The 13382-nt window shown below is 44.5% G+C and overlaps 1 protein-coding gene and 1 long non-coding RNA gene across 6 annotated transcripts in view; one reads left to right on the forward strand and one right to left on the reverse strand.

The window, feature by feature from the left end:
- The window catches only part of ILDR1 (immunoglobulin like domain containing receptor 1), a 294614-nt gene that overhangs the window by 17728 nt on the left and 263504 nt on the right, over positions 1-13382 (reverse strand). The window contains exon 1 of one of the 5 annotated variants that reach the window (XM_019839837.3): positions 11541-11676. The exons of the other annotated variants lie outside the window; for them this stretch is intronic. Coding sequence (XP_019695396.2) covers positions 11541-11595 — 55 coding nt within the window. The 5' untranslated portion in view covers positions 11596-11676. Of the gene's footprint in view, positions 1-11540; positions 11677-13382 lie in introns of those variants that run through there. 5 annotated transcript variants of the gene reach the window in all.
- Positions 1375-9395, forward strand: LOC123379968. The gene is made up of 3 exons (XR_006585095.1): positions 1375-1991; positions 2523-2809; positions 8013-9395. It is a non-coding gene; the product is annotated as an uncharacterized LOC123379968 (long non-coding RNA).

The following is a 13382-nucleotide window of genomic DNA, read 5'->3' on the forward strand; positions in this document are numbered from 1 at the left end:
CAAGAGCAGGAGAAAACACTGAAGGCATACTATGTCTCTGAGAGGTGACCTACTTCTGTTCATGGAGTGATAAAAGCCATGCAAATAAGTGAACACACTGTCTGACTAGATGGGGGCTCACAGGCAGAGTCAGAGGCGGAGACTGCAGACACTCTGGGCGAGGTGGAGGACAGAGCAAGGATGACTTGCGAGGGTCTCATCCGTCCAGCAACAATACAGAAACTGTTTGAAAAGAAGGCTGTATAGGTACTGGCCTGAGCCTGCTAATACATGCATATATTTTCTCATGTCACTTTTCTTAAAATGTTTCCCCACTTCCCCAAGGAAGGATTCTGTGTCTCCCTCTCTCTCTCTCTGCCCCTCCCCTGCTCATGCTCTGTCTCTCTCTCTCTCTCTCTCTCTCTCTCTCTCTCTCTCTCTCTCTCAAAAATAAGTGTTAAAAAGAAGAAGAAGAAGAAGAAGAAGAAGAAGAAGAAGAAGAAGAAGAAGAAGAAGCAGCAGCAGCAGCAGCCTTCCCTGACTGCAAACCTGGGAAAGGGGCCCTGTGTGTTTTCCTAAAGTGCCTCTTCCTACCCCCAGGCAACACTTTTCACATGCCTTGGTGATGGCCAGTTAAGTGCAGGCTCTGAGCAGGCTGAGTTTGTCTCTGACGCATCGTTTAAGCACGAGCACCTCATCCTGCACTGTCACCTCCTTGGCACCCAACAGATGTTTGTTGAATAAATAATGGAATGAATGACCAAGAATACATCAACAGTAGAAACTGGCAGTACAGGTTGTAGACATAAGCATGACAACATAAATAAAAACGATCAGATTGTGACAAATTTTATCAAGAAAACTTGAAGAAATTAAGGTTTTTTTCTTTTCTCTTTTTTAAAACTCCTTCTCCCCAGCCTCCAAAGCTACAAATATACTTGCAGCTCCAGGTCTGCCTTGATGAGGAACCAGGTGGCACAGAAAGTCAGGTGGACTCTGGCGTGGTCAGGGGTCCACACATAACCAACATCTTAGAATGTTCCTATGTCAATATGGTTTCTAGGCCAAGTTATAAGGGATCTTCTTGTGGGAGGTTTAGCTCAGAATAGTAGTACTCAAACTTGAACACGCACCACCAGGACTTGTAACAGCCCAGATCACTGTCAGTAGGAGTTTCTGATTCAGCAGGACTTGGGTGGGGCCCAAGAACTTACATTTCTAACAAGTTTCCAGGAGACGCTGATACTACTGCCCTGGGCATCATACTCTGAGAACCACTGGTGTCGACCAAACGAAAAACAAAACAAACAGGCCTTGTACTCTGAGACAACTGGGTTCAAATAACACTTCGCTATTTATTTGGACATTATACAAGTTTTTTTTTACTCTGAGTTTGTGTTTTCTCAGCTGTGGCTGGAGATGAGAGTAGTCCTAACCTCATCGGGTCCTTGAAAGAACGCAGTGAGATCATTCTCTTCTGGCACTTGGCATGGCGCCTGGCACATACGCTGCTGTGTTAGCGTCCGAGTCGGAGTCTGAATCTGAGTCTCTTTCCCTCTTTTCCTTTATCGTGAAGGCCAGAGAGAAAGGGGTTCAAGTTGGGGTTCTCTCCAGGAGAGTGCTCAGGTGGAATGGCTTCAAGGTGACTGTTTTACTCCCACAAACATTTAGCGCCACTCTCACCCCGTACAAAACAGCTGGGTGAGCCTGGCTCAGAGGCCAGAGCCATGTGGTTCTGAGTCCTTCCTCACCTGCTGGACACAGCCCTCGTGAAATAGTAAGCGGTGGCTTGTGATGGGCACATGCGCCCACTTTTCTCACATCCACAGAGAAAGAGCAGAGTGCTGCTCAGGACAGGCCCTTGCCCCAGAAATGACCTAAACTGTCTCTAGGGCTGGGCTGAAATGAGGATGTGCCTGTGACAGACCTGCTGGAAAGAGGATCTGCAGGGGAGACCTGTACCTGGGCAAGACTTCATGGAAGAAAAATATAAGCTGGACCTTAAGACTCAGGTACGATTAAGATCACACGTGAAAAATAGGGAGAAGGCAGAGAAACTCATGGCTTCGAGGCAGAAGAAGAGAGTGAGCAAAAGCCCTTATCAGAAAGGAGCAGTTATTTACGGGGCTTGGAGGGAACCAAACTGGCTAGTATTCTGGCTTTATGGGAAGCAGAGGGATAAATAAGGCGGGGCTGGTGGCAGTGCATGGGGGTGGAGTCTAAATCGCACTGAAGCATGTATTTCTAGTTAATGGATAATCACTGGAGACTTTTCTGTAGAGTAATAGGGCAAAAGTGGTGTCTTTGGTAAGACTGATGACTTCCTTGTCCAGCCATAAAGATCATCATTTCAAAAATGAGCCTTGAGTAGTTTGGGAGAAAACCAGCTGCTGTCTTCCACCAGCTATAAGGTTCCTGGAAATTAGTCCAATCTGAAATGGAAGAGCCAGTGACCAGTGTCTCAAGCCTAACATGGATTGCTTTGTAATCTGCTTTGTTAGTTTTGCTTCTCTACCCTCACCACCCTCCTTGTTTTTTTCCAGAGCTGACCTGACATAGACCTTGGAACTTTCCCACAACACAGCTTTAACTGAAGAGAAGTCGCTACAGGCAAGCTTTTGACAATGTCCAGGATGGCACTGTCAACACCAGCTTATTTTGCTCAGCAGATACACGGATTGGAATGGAAATAAAAACACCTATTTGTGGTCTAAACAAAATCCTACGTCCACACAGTACTTTCAAATATTTTCTTTTACATGTTAAAAATGATCCCTGGGAGGAGATGAGCAGTGCCCCTTCATACACCGCAAATCTAGGACTGGAAAAGGTGAGTGGCCTGTCTGTAGTCGCTTTACTTTCTAAGAAGGTCAGAGTCAAGATTCCACCCCTGAGCAGTACTCTTGCCACTCTGCCTGGTTATTCTTTAAGTAAAGGAAGATGTTCGGTACTCACTAGCCTGCAAATAATTGTGGAGTGTGGAGCCAGGCTATAATCGGCAGCAATCACTCTGATACTGTGATTGATTGATAACCTGCATGTTCTTTATTTTCCTGAATGGTAATGTGACATAAATAGCAAGTTCTTCAGAGGACTCTAGTGAATATTATTTGTATAGAGGTGGAACATTTGGAGGGAGGGCAGGTTTGCTGGGAGTCAGAGAAAGGAATTTGGAGCTAGAAGTTACTTTCAGGTAGCTTTGAAGATTGCTGAATCTGACACTCTGAGGGAGAAGAATGGGGACAAGGGTGGTCACCTTTATTGCCAGATTCCCATTCAGCACCCTTCCATGAATGCCTTTATTATGGCCAAAACATACCTGCGGTGACATGACTCACCTTTACCAACGTCAGCACTGGCTTTGCTGGCTGGGTATTTACTCTTTCATCCTCTCTCAGATTTCATCCCTTATGTGAATTTCAAGCCTTGAAATAGATCAGGTTCCCACAATTTTGACTGAACTGAGCTCACTCCCACTCTCTCCAGGGTTCTTCCAGCCCCATAGCATATGCACTCTTGGACCTATACCCCTTGCCCTCCTCCACAAAGAGAGTAAGAGTCCCAGGACAAAAGGTACTGAGCAACCAGCAAACCTCCCTCCCCTTTTCTCAGCTGTTGCTGTGAATCTTAGGATCTATTGTGTGCCAGGTGATGTACACACATTGCCTCTAATCTTCTTCACAAAGCCCTCTAGGGTGGGAATCCCTCTGCTCATATATGTGGGCCAAGCTTCAGAGACTATAATAAACCAAGCCCTCTCAGCCTCAGGATTTGGTTCTGCTGGCACCCAAACCTGATCTTTCCCAAGCAGGCAAGCTTGACTTTCCAAGTGGAAGTCAGGTGTTAAACTCACAAAGTAGGAGGATTTTCCAGATTGGGAGGAGGACAGCCTATCTCAAAGGCAAAAACTTCCCATCCTTCTTGTTCTGTAGCCTCAGACTTCTCAGTAAAACTAACCACATTGGTCATGCACACTACTGTGCAGGTAAAGTTTTCAAGAAGAGACTAAGAATAGAAGAATCTGGGCTGAAACTAGGGACAGATTCAAAAAGGTAGATGTCGATGTTGGATCTTTGCTTTTTTTTTTTTTTTTTTTTTTTGAGAGAGAGAGAGAGCAGGGGAGAGGGAGAAGGAGATGGGGTGGGAGGAGAGAGGGGGGAGGGGGAGGGAGGGAGAGAGGGGGAGGGAGGAAGAGAGGGGGAGGGAGGAAGAGAGGGGGAGAGGGGGAGAGGGGGAGAGGGGGAGAGGGAGAGGGAGAGGGGGAGAGGGGGAGAGGGAGAGGGAGAGGGAGAGAGAATCTTAAACAGCTTCATGCCCAACACAGAGCCCAAGGCAGGGCTCAATCTCACTATCCTGAAATCATGACCTGAGCTGAAATCAAGAGCCACCTAGGCGCTCCGGATCTTTGCTCTTTAAATTGTTTTCAGGGGCGGTGCCTGGGTGGCGCAGTCGGTTAAGTGTCGGACTTCAGCCAGGTCACGATCTCGCGGTGAGTTCGAGCCCCTTGTCAGGCTCTGGGCTGATGGCTCGGAGCCTGGAGCCTGTTTCCAATTCTGTGTCTCCCTCTCTCTCTGCCCCTCCCCCGTTCATGCTCTGTCTCTCTCTGTCCCAAAAATAAATAAACGTTGAAAAAAAATTTTTTTTAATTGTTTTCAAATTCTTATATTTCTTTTTTTTTTTAATTTTTAATTTTTATTAATTTTTGAAAGACAGAAAGAAACAGAAGGTGAGCAGAAGAGGGGCACAGAGAGGGAGACACAGAACCTGAAGCAGGCTCCAGGCTCTGAGCTATCAGCACAGAGCCTGACACAGGGCTTGAACCCACAAACCGTGAGATCGTGACCTGAGCTAAAGGCAGACGCTCCACTGACTGAACCACCCAGGGGCCCCTCAAATTCTTGTATATTTTTTTCTATCTTTAAATTTCCTTCATCCTGTGGTATCCCCTTCATTTCCTAAATATCTCTATCATTTTCTTTTGAAACTTTAATTCTGGAGAGTGACTTCCTGAGTTCAGATTTTGTCTCCACTCTCCCACCAGCTAAAAGACCTAACAAATTATTTCCAAGCTACAATTGCCTCTTTATGCGGAATTATAATAATACTTCCTTGATAATGTTGTAGTGGGGATTAAATGAGATAATAAATGTCCAGCATTTAGCAAAGAGGGTGGGACATAACAGGCACTGGAGAAACATTAGCTGTTACTTGTCTCATTTGTACTTATCTTGCCTACTTTGGAGATTGAAGTCAACTGACAACAGCATGTAAAAGCATTTTGAAAGCATTAAAATGATACAAATGTAAACTGGCATTAAAAGCTCTTAAAGCTGCATCACTTTGTCCCCTGGCAAACCCATTCAGTTTGTCTCCTCTGGGAAAAAGGGAGAGAAACCTGTCATCTAAGGATTGAAAGGTAACTTCAGATGAGATATTGGAGTTTGTGGGAAGGAGGGAAGTGTGTCCTACCATGAAGTACTTTTTAAGACTACGCTCAGGTGCCAGTGAGGACTACATCCTATATTAAAGTCAAAGGAAAACCAATGAAAGAAAATTATCTTTACAGCTAAATGATGTGTGTTCCAAACATATGCATATCTCTGTACATTACTTTATTCAATAATGTCTTCCCTGTGTAATATCAGATTGAGCAAGATGTTTTACAGTGTCTAGAACATATTATCCATACAGCATAGGGACAGAGGTATTCAGGGGATTGAATGCCATTTCCTCTCCTTTACACATGAAGGGCCCTGCCTGGAGGGGTGTGGCAGGCAGCAGGGGAGCATGGTCTTTCCAGGCAAGGGGCTTGACCTAGTGCCAACACTTGATGGAAGGTCTTGATTCTTGAGTGATTTTTAGGCACCCAGGCACCTATGATCCACTAAGCAGGTTAACAAAAAGTACACAGGTTTAATCCTATCAGAGTTTATGTCTGAGCAAGCTATCTCCCCAAGTATATTTGCCGTCAGTACTTGTTACATTTCCTTAGATAACAGTGCAAATATAAAAGGAATCAAGGGGAAGAGGGAGTGGCCATGAGTGTGAACAAAAAGGGGTTGAGAGAATTAGGAGAGGAGAAAAGAGGACAAAGAGAAGGGGGCTGGGGCGGGGGTGGGGGTAGGAATTAGGTCTATGTATTACATGTTTAACAAAGGTCTGGTATCTGCTACTCAACAGTGTGAGGCTCAGGGTGGTGCTAAGCATGTGGCTACACTGGGGAGGAAACATATATACTGAACACTTGCTATGTTGTTAGCCATGGTCTTGGGTGCTTTATTATATAGTATCTCATTTAACCTTTGTAAAAACACCCATGAGATAAGCCTTATTTTATCTCAATTTCATAAATGAGAAAAATCCTCAGGGAGATGAAGTAACTGGTCCAGGACCACACAGCTAGTGTTTGCCAGCCTTATACATGGCTGGCCTTATACATTAATGCGTGCCTTATACACGGTATGCATGAAACATTTGCTGACTAAAAACAAATTCATACAAGACAGGCTAAACTCCTTGGAACAAATTTTAAGTGCTCTAAAAGTATAGAAAACAAATAAAGTTAACCATTTGTAGGGTGGCAGACAGAAAAACAAAGAAGGGTGTGTATTGCTGGGAGAGGGGGTATTGCCATATCAGCGGGAGAAGGCTGCCCAAAGTAGTGAGTGAGGTCAAGAATGAGTGAGCCCTGAAATCCAAACAAAGAGCTTTAACCCACTCTATAAGCTATGGGGATCTAATAGAGGTTCTTGGAGGAATAAAATGAAGGTGAAAAAGATGAACCCAGGTAGGTTAACCTATCGTCTGAGTAGAGGCTGGTTGGAACTAGACAGAAAAGAAGCAAGATGGTTAAGGTGCTTAAAATAGGCTAGTGTGAGGTTTATCACCTGGAATAGAAAAGAAGGGGCAAAGCCTGGGATTAAGAAATAGAACAAGGTTTGGGAAATAAAGAAAGTGTCAAAACTGCTTTCTTCTGACCCCACCTTACCCTAAGATTCACAGATTGAAAGATACAGAAATAAAGATGAGGGAAATATGAGACATGACCTGAATCTTCCCAATTCTTTAAACACAAATTTAATTCTCCCCCAAGGATAAAATGAAACACACTACTGGGCTGAAAGAAACCCAGGCAGATGATACATTAATTATCAGCATCTCATTCCACTGCATTGTTGTTGGGGCAACATGTTTAATAAGTAGCATTTAGTTAGACAATCTATTTCTACTTCTGCATACTAGGATTCAATTAGACAAAACGAATTTACTCCATGGTATGAAACAGGGGAAAGAGCAATGTACTAAAAATGAGGATGCCAGGGTTCTGGTCCTAAGTCTACTATGTCAACCTGGCACTTGTGAACACAGATTTCCTTACCTGCAAAACTGGTCCAGAGAGGAAGACAGACAGAGACTGGGAGTGAGTTCTACTTGAGTTTGGCGAGTCCTGGGATTCTGGGGAGGTACGTCAGGGATCCCATGGAGATAAGGAAGGAGCCAAGTGGACAGCTCCCAACCACCACCCACACCCTCCTCAGCCTGAGAAACTCCGCTTTCCTATCCACTACATTGTGAATCGAGATGTCATTCAGTCTTCAGTGTGATCCCACACTTTACCCCCATCACCAAGGGAAAATTGCTGGTCTATATGCCAAGAATCTTGTGTCTTAGAATCAGCCGGCTCATTTCCCAAAGAATGATAATACAAGTTGATAGTTGTGTGAATCTGTAAGTTAACACCACTCTATAATCTTTAAAAAACTCACAAAAGCCCAAATGAGACACACTCTTTTAGAATTTGGGTGGAAAACTAAACTTTCATTCCAGGCATAAACTTTGAGGCTCAATGGAGGTAACCAGAACTATCAGCCAATAATGCAAAAGGCTGCAGAACCCACCTTAGATTACCTTAATGTTTTGTTTTAAGGGGCAAGTATCACTTGTGTGCTAAACATTTCTTTTTAAAGAAAAAAAAAAAAACTTTGAAAAAGTACAAAAACAAACATAAACAATGACAACTGATCTCTCCACAGCTCAGAGCACAGGGACTGGGGTTAACTTCCCAGGACTCCGGGACCTGAGAGGCTCCATCAGGGCCCCAGGCCACACTGACTAGACTTGCCAGTACCCAAATCTGACATGATTTCACTAATGGCTCACACTTAACAACTGCAGAAACCTGGATGCTAACTAGAAGCTTGGGTTAACTCTTCTTTAGAAACAGAAGAGAACAGCGTGCTGGATCAAAATGAACATACTCTAGGATTTTCCAAAGCTCATATTGCAATCTGCAGCAGACCTTGAGAAAATCAACTTAGTGGATTTTTCTATTTAGTGTTAATTTGGAGACTATTTTCTACTTATTTAAATGTTATTAAAATAATATGTGATATCAATCTGTTATTCTTTTACCCAACATAGTAATGGGTTTGTGTGTGTGTGTGTGCTCTTGTTTCTGTTTTATAAGTCTTCTATATGTGTCTATGTCACAACATAAACTGTATTTCTTACTGAGAGCTGTAAAAAAAGTTTGAAAAGCACTTCTTTGGTAGATACCGGAACTGAGAAAAGTAGTTTGATTTCTGTTTGATCTTAGGGAACTTTAGGAAGTTTCGTGTAAAAATGAAGAGGCGGGGGCAGTATTTCCTGAGTGATGACCATTTTGTAGACCCTGTGCTTGATGTTAAGCCATCCAACAAGAGCTGGCCTTATGGGGACTGGAGGGTGGGGGTTGTGAGGGGCTTATCAGGAATTTCACCTGTTTTCTGGATGAAGGGAATTGAATTCCTCCAAAGTCACAGCTAGTAAGAGGCAGATTCTGAATTCCAACCTGATAGTCCACTGACTATTAACTGCAGTTTCTTAGCTATAGGGGAAGGAGGAGGAGGGGAAACTTAAATTGCTTCATTCAAGTTAGCTCTAAAATATCCTACTTGGATCTAAATCATGAGTATCATCACCTCACCACCGTGGCTAACATTCATTAAACCCTCACTTTGTTTCAGCCACTATATTAAGTGCCTTAAAATCTTCATTTCACTTAATCCTCACAAAAACCTTATGAGATATGTACTATAATCATCCCTGTTTACTGCAGGCTTTCAGTAACTTGACCAGAGTCACACAAACATTGTGGATGCAAAATCCAAATGCACATTAAATAGTTGGATGAAGCTTTTTCTTTTATATATACCTTCTACACATATTCGGGGAAAATATCTGCTAAAATAGCTATTTCCCCTCAAACTGTTGGAGTCTGAAGAGTTGAAATCTCAATTTCTCACCTATGAAATAAAGTTGAGATTTGGGGCACCTGGGTGTCTCAGTCAGTTGAGTGTCTGACTCTTGATTTTGGCTCAGGTCATGATCTCACGGTTCATGAGATCAAGCCCTGCATCAGGCTCTGCACTGAGCATGGAGCCTGGTTAAGATTGTCTCTCTCTCTCTCTCTCTCTCTCTCTCACTCTCTCTCTCTCTCTCCCCCTGCCCCTCTCCCCACCCCTCACCTTGCATTCTCTCTGTCTCTCTAAAATAAAAAGGAAAAAAAAAAAGAAAAGTGAGATTAGATGTTACTTAGGACTTTTTGTGAATTCAGCTTTCTCTAGTTCTAAAATGGGTCATGCAGGTAGGCTTCCATTTAAAGAATGCCAGGCAGGGGCACCTGGGTGGCTCAGTCAGTTAAGTGTCTGACTTCGGCTCAGGTCATGATCTCACGGTCCGTGAGTTCGAGCCCCGCATTGGGCTCTGTGCTGACAGCTCAGAGCCTGGAGCCTGTTTCAGATTCTGTGTCTCTCTCTCTGACCCTCCCCCGTTCATGCTCTGTCTCTGTCTCAAAAGTAAATAAATGTTAACAAAAAAACATTTTTTTTTAAATAAAAAAAATAAAGAATGCCAGGCAAACACAGCAGTCTGCATAATTTTACCACCTCGGCATCCTGGCTACTAACACTGCATGGCTGGTTCCTGAACACTTGGAGCTCCACTTTCTAAAGCCCCTGTCCATTTAGCAATCTGCTTACTATAAAGAATATACCCTTTGGTTATAATCGCTGTATTTGAAAATTTTTCAGTGTTCAATATTCTTCATAAAAATAGAACTTTTAGAACATTATGCTGATGATTTAAGGATTGGGGTTTATACCCTAATAAAATTGTTGTCTGTAAGGCTTCTTTTCTTATTCTATTGACCTGGATGACTGCTGGCTACAAAGTCGTAATCTGGGGATAGGGTGCTAGAGGGGGGAGATGGGAGTAGACCTCTATTTTCTTGAAAAGGCAGCTCTAGCAACTTCAGAAATCCCTAGCTGCCATGGAACTTGAGCTGAACACATAATGCACAGGATAGAGCACTGTGAGAAGCTGGGATTTTTATGATTTTGCTGTCACAGTCCCAGCTGGTAACTACTCTGGTGGAATTTGGGGCACTTCAATTTAGGTGAGGTTTAGTCCATTTCCTTGTGTATCATGTGTCGGACACCTAGCCTTCTTAGCTTCAGACAACTGATAGAACATAGATCCTGCAGAAAACGGTGTGAGACAGAGGGTCTTAGGGATACTGATTTTCCAGTTTTCTCACCCTTTTGCAATTCTCCCTCCTTTTTATTCTCAGCATTAAGCTTAAGCTATTGTAGAATCTTGTCTGAATGAGATTTAGTTACATCCAAGTGATTTTCATGTCCTATCAAGCTGGTAAAAATGGAACTCTGCCCATAACTTCAAATTACATCTCCTTCAGAAAAATACAAGACTCAAATTGGTCTGTGAGCAAACTGAGCTGACTTCCCACTGAGATAAGAGGGCAGATTTTCCTAAAAAGGGGACAAGGGATGGTAAAATGAAATGAAACAGGGAAGAATTTCCAAGGGCACTCATACATTCTTGTTTGCAAGGTCACACCTACATCCTACTTGAAAAGGGTTGAAAGTCCTGCACAGTCATTCAGCTATCCTTTCACCTGATTTTACTCATGCAGATAGACACTCCTGCCATATTTCCAAGAGATACACTGAGACACAAAAACCATGCTTTCCAAAGCAGACACGGTAGGAAAGTTAAGAGAAGGGAGGAAAGGGTGGGTGGTTGGGCGCCTGGTGGGGAGATACTGAGCAAGGGGGAAGAGTTAGGAAAGTGAGCGGATACAAAGAAAGTAGAATAGTGACACTGACCATGGTTAGCAGACAGCCACATGGCTTAGTCCTATAAAATAAGCAAAGTAATTAGGCATCAAAAGAGTGGTGCTTCCACCTTTATCGATTCAGTTTTAAAGACTAAGAAGTACCTAAAGACTGCTGGAGGGAAGCCCAGGGGCTCTGGGTTTCTTTCTTAGTTGCACCTGTTTCAGAAGGGCCTAGGCCCATAAATGAGGAAAACAACAGGTTCCCACAGGCAGAAACTCGAGCTAGTCCCCGCACCTCCTGGTGCCTGTGCCAAGAGCTACCAGAGCGCTGCCCAGGCCTCCACTACCCTGCCCTGTCCTGCCCGAGGCCAGTTCTGCAAGGCCAGGCAACAATGGCTTCCTGTCTCTCTGCGCCCAGGGTGAGACCCACTTTTCCAAGGCTCACCTGCTGGGAGCCAGGTGAAGAGAAGCAGCCAAGGTGCAGGCAGCTCGGGGCCCATGCCAGCCGCTCCCTGGCCCCTTTCTGCTCAGGGGCTCCGGGGGCACGTCAGCTCTCTTCCACAGCTTTCTCCCCAGGACGCACCACTTCTCCAAGGAATCCCTCCGCCTTCCCCTCGCTCGGCGCGGCGCGGCGGAAGGGCCGGCCTCGGTCCCCGAGCAGGTGAGGTCCGGCTCATCCCCACCTGGGGCGCGCCCCTCAGCCCCGCCTCCCGCCCCGCGCACCGCCCTTTCCTGCTCCGCCCCCGGTCCCGGAGGACCGCGGCCACCTCTCCTACCTGCCACCGCCTCGCCTCTTCCACCGCAAGACTCCAGGTAGTTCTCCTCCCTGGAGCCCCATCTCTTGCCACACCTTTCCCGCTTATAAAGAACGTTACCATTTTACCCCCCAGAAGTTCTTGGGAAATCTCACCCCTGGCAACTTTCTTACCCCTCTTTGGAGAATTTATGTGGACATAACTGTCTAGGTGCATTTCCTGCGTTATATTTCCATTCCCTCATGCGTGTTTGGAAAACTTTTTTTCCCCACTGAAAACACACTAATATGACGTTTGCACATAATGTTTGCTCAGGTTTTCTAGAAACTAAAGCGTATGGTATAAACTAGACAAATAGGTCTAATTTTCCGCAAATATAAAACTCATAGATGCTTATTACAGAAAAGTTAGAAAAATATAAATTATTAGAAATAAGAAAAAAATCCTGCTCCCACCACCCATAGTTAGGCATTGTTAATGTTGGTGTATTCCTTTTTATTAGTTTCCATCCTTCATGAAGTGCAGCTCCACAGCCCCTCACTGACTCAGCCCCCCCCCCCCCAAAGTCAAAGATTCTAGGTCACTTTGCACCAGGCCAACTAAGATATAATCCAGTCCTTCCTTCCTTGGCAGGAACCCACTAGGGAACCATAAAACACAGGAAGAAGACACACTTGCCTTCGGGAACTAACCAACGACATTAACCTGGAAAGTCACCTATACACTGGTCAACAGAAACAACAAGCTATTTTATATACCTCTCCCTTATTAGGGATTGTTCACTGTGCTCTCCCTCCTAGCCACCATCTTTTTCCTCAAGAAAATAATTATAAAGGTGCATTAAACGTGGTTTCTGCCCCTCAGGAAGCTCCCATTCTCATCAGTGACCTTAGAAGTCAATATTATTTCTCTTAAGATTATCTCCTCCTCTGCTGTGAAGGGTTCTCTTCACTAGAGCTACTCGTGTCCCTCATCTCACTTCCGCCCAGAGGAACATCCTTGTCCTGAGACTAATTGGTGGTCAACCCAGTCCCTTCTCCCAATTTCCCCTCCTTCCCCTTTAGTCTGCCCTCTAGTTCCCCAATTGGCCTCTCCCCTTTAAATGTTTTTTCCTGTAGCCACTTCTCTTCAAGAAAGTAGGAAGTAAATTCAGGCAGTAAGTACATGGCCAAAGGGAGATGGTACAGAATGTTCAGGGGCCTTTAGACCTTCCACAGTGGGATCTTAGCACAGTAGCAGAAGCAGGATATAATGTGAGGGATGCTCCCCCTACCCCCTCCAGAGACTGTGCACATGCTGTCAGGAACATTGTATGTATCTGAGTGTTTGTGACCCTGAGGGATTTGTGTGGCTCCTGGATTTGTAAATTGCTCTAGGCAAATGTTCGATCCCAGTCTAAAAAAGTATGAGCCCTCACTTTCCCAAACCTACCTCCTACGCCCTTCAGTCCTTGTTTTGATATAAAGGTCAGTTTAATACTACATGCATCTTTTTTCTTTACCACCTGTAAAGGTAGTATTCCACCTGTATGA

This window comes from Felis catus, chromosome C2 (genome assembly GCF_018350175.1).
Source record: "Felis catus isolate Fca126 chromosome C2, F.catus_Fca126_mat1.0, whole genome shotgun sequence".
NCBI classification, from domain to species: Eukaryota; Metazoa; Chordata; class Mammalia; order Carnivora; family Felidae; genus Felis; species Felis catus.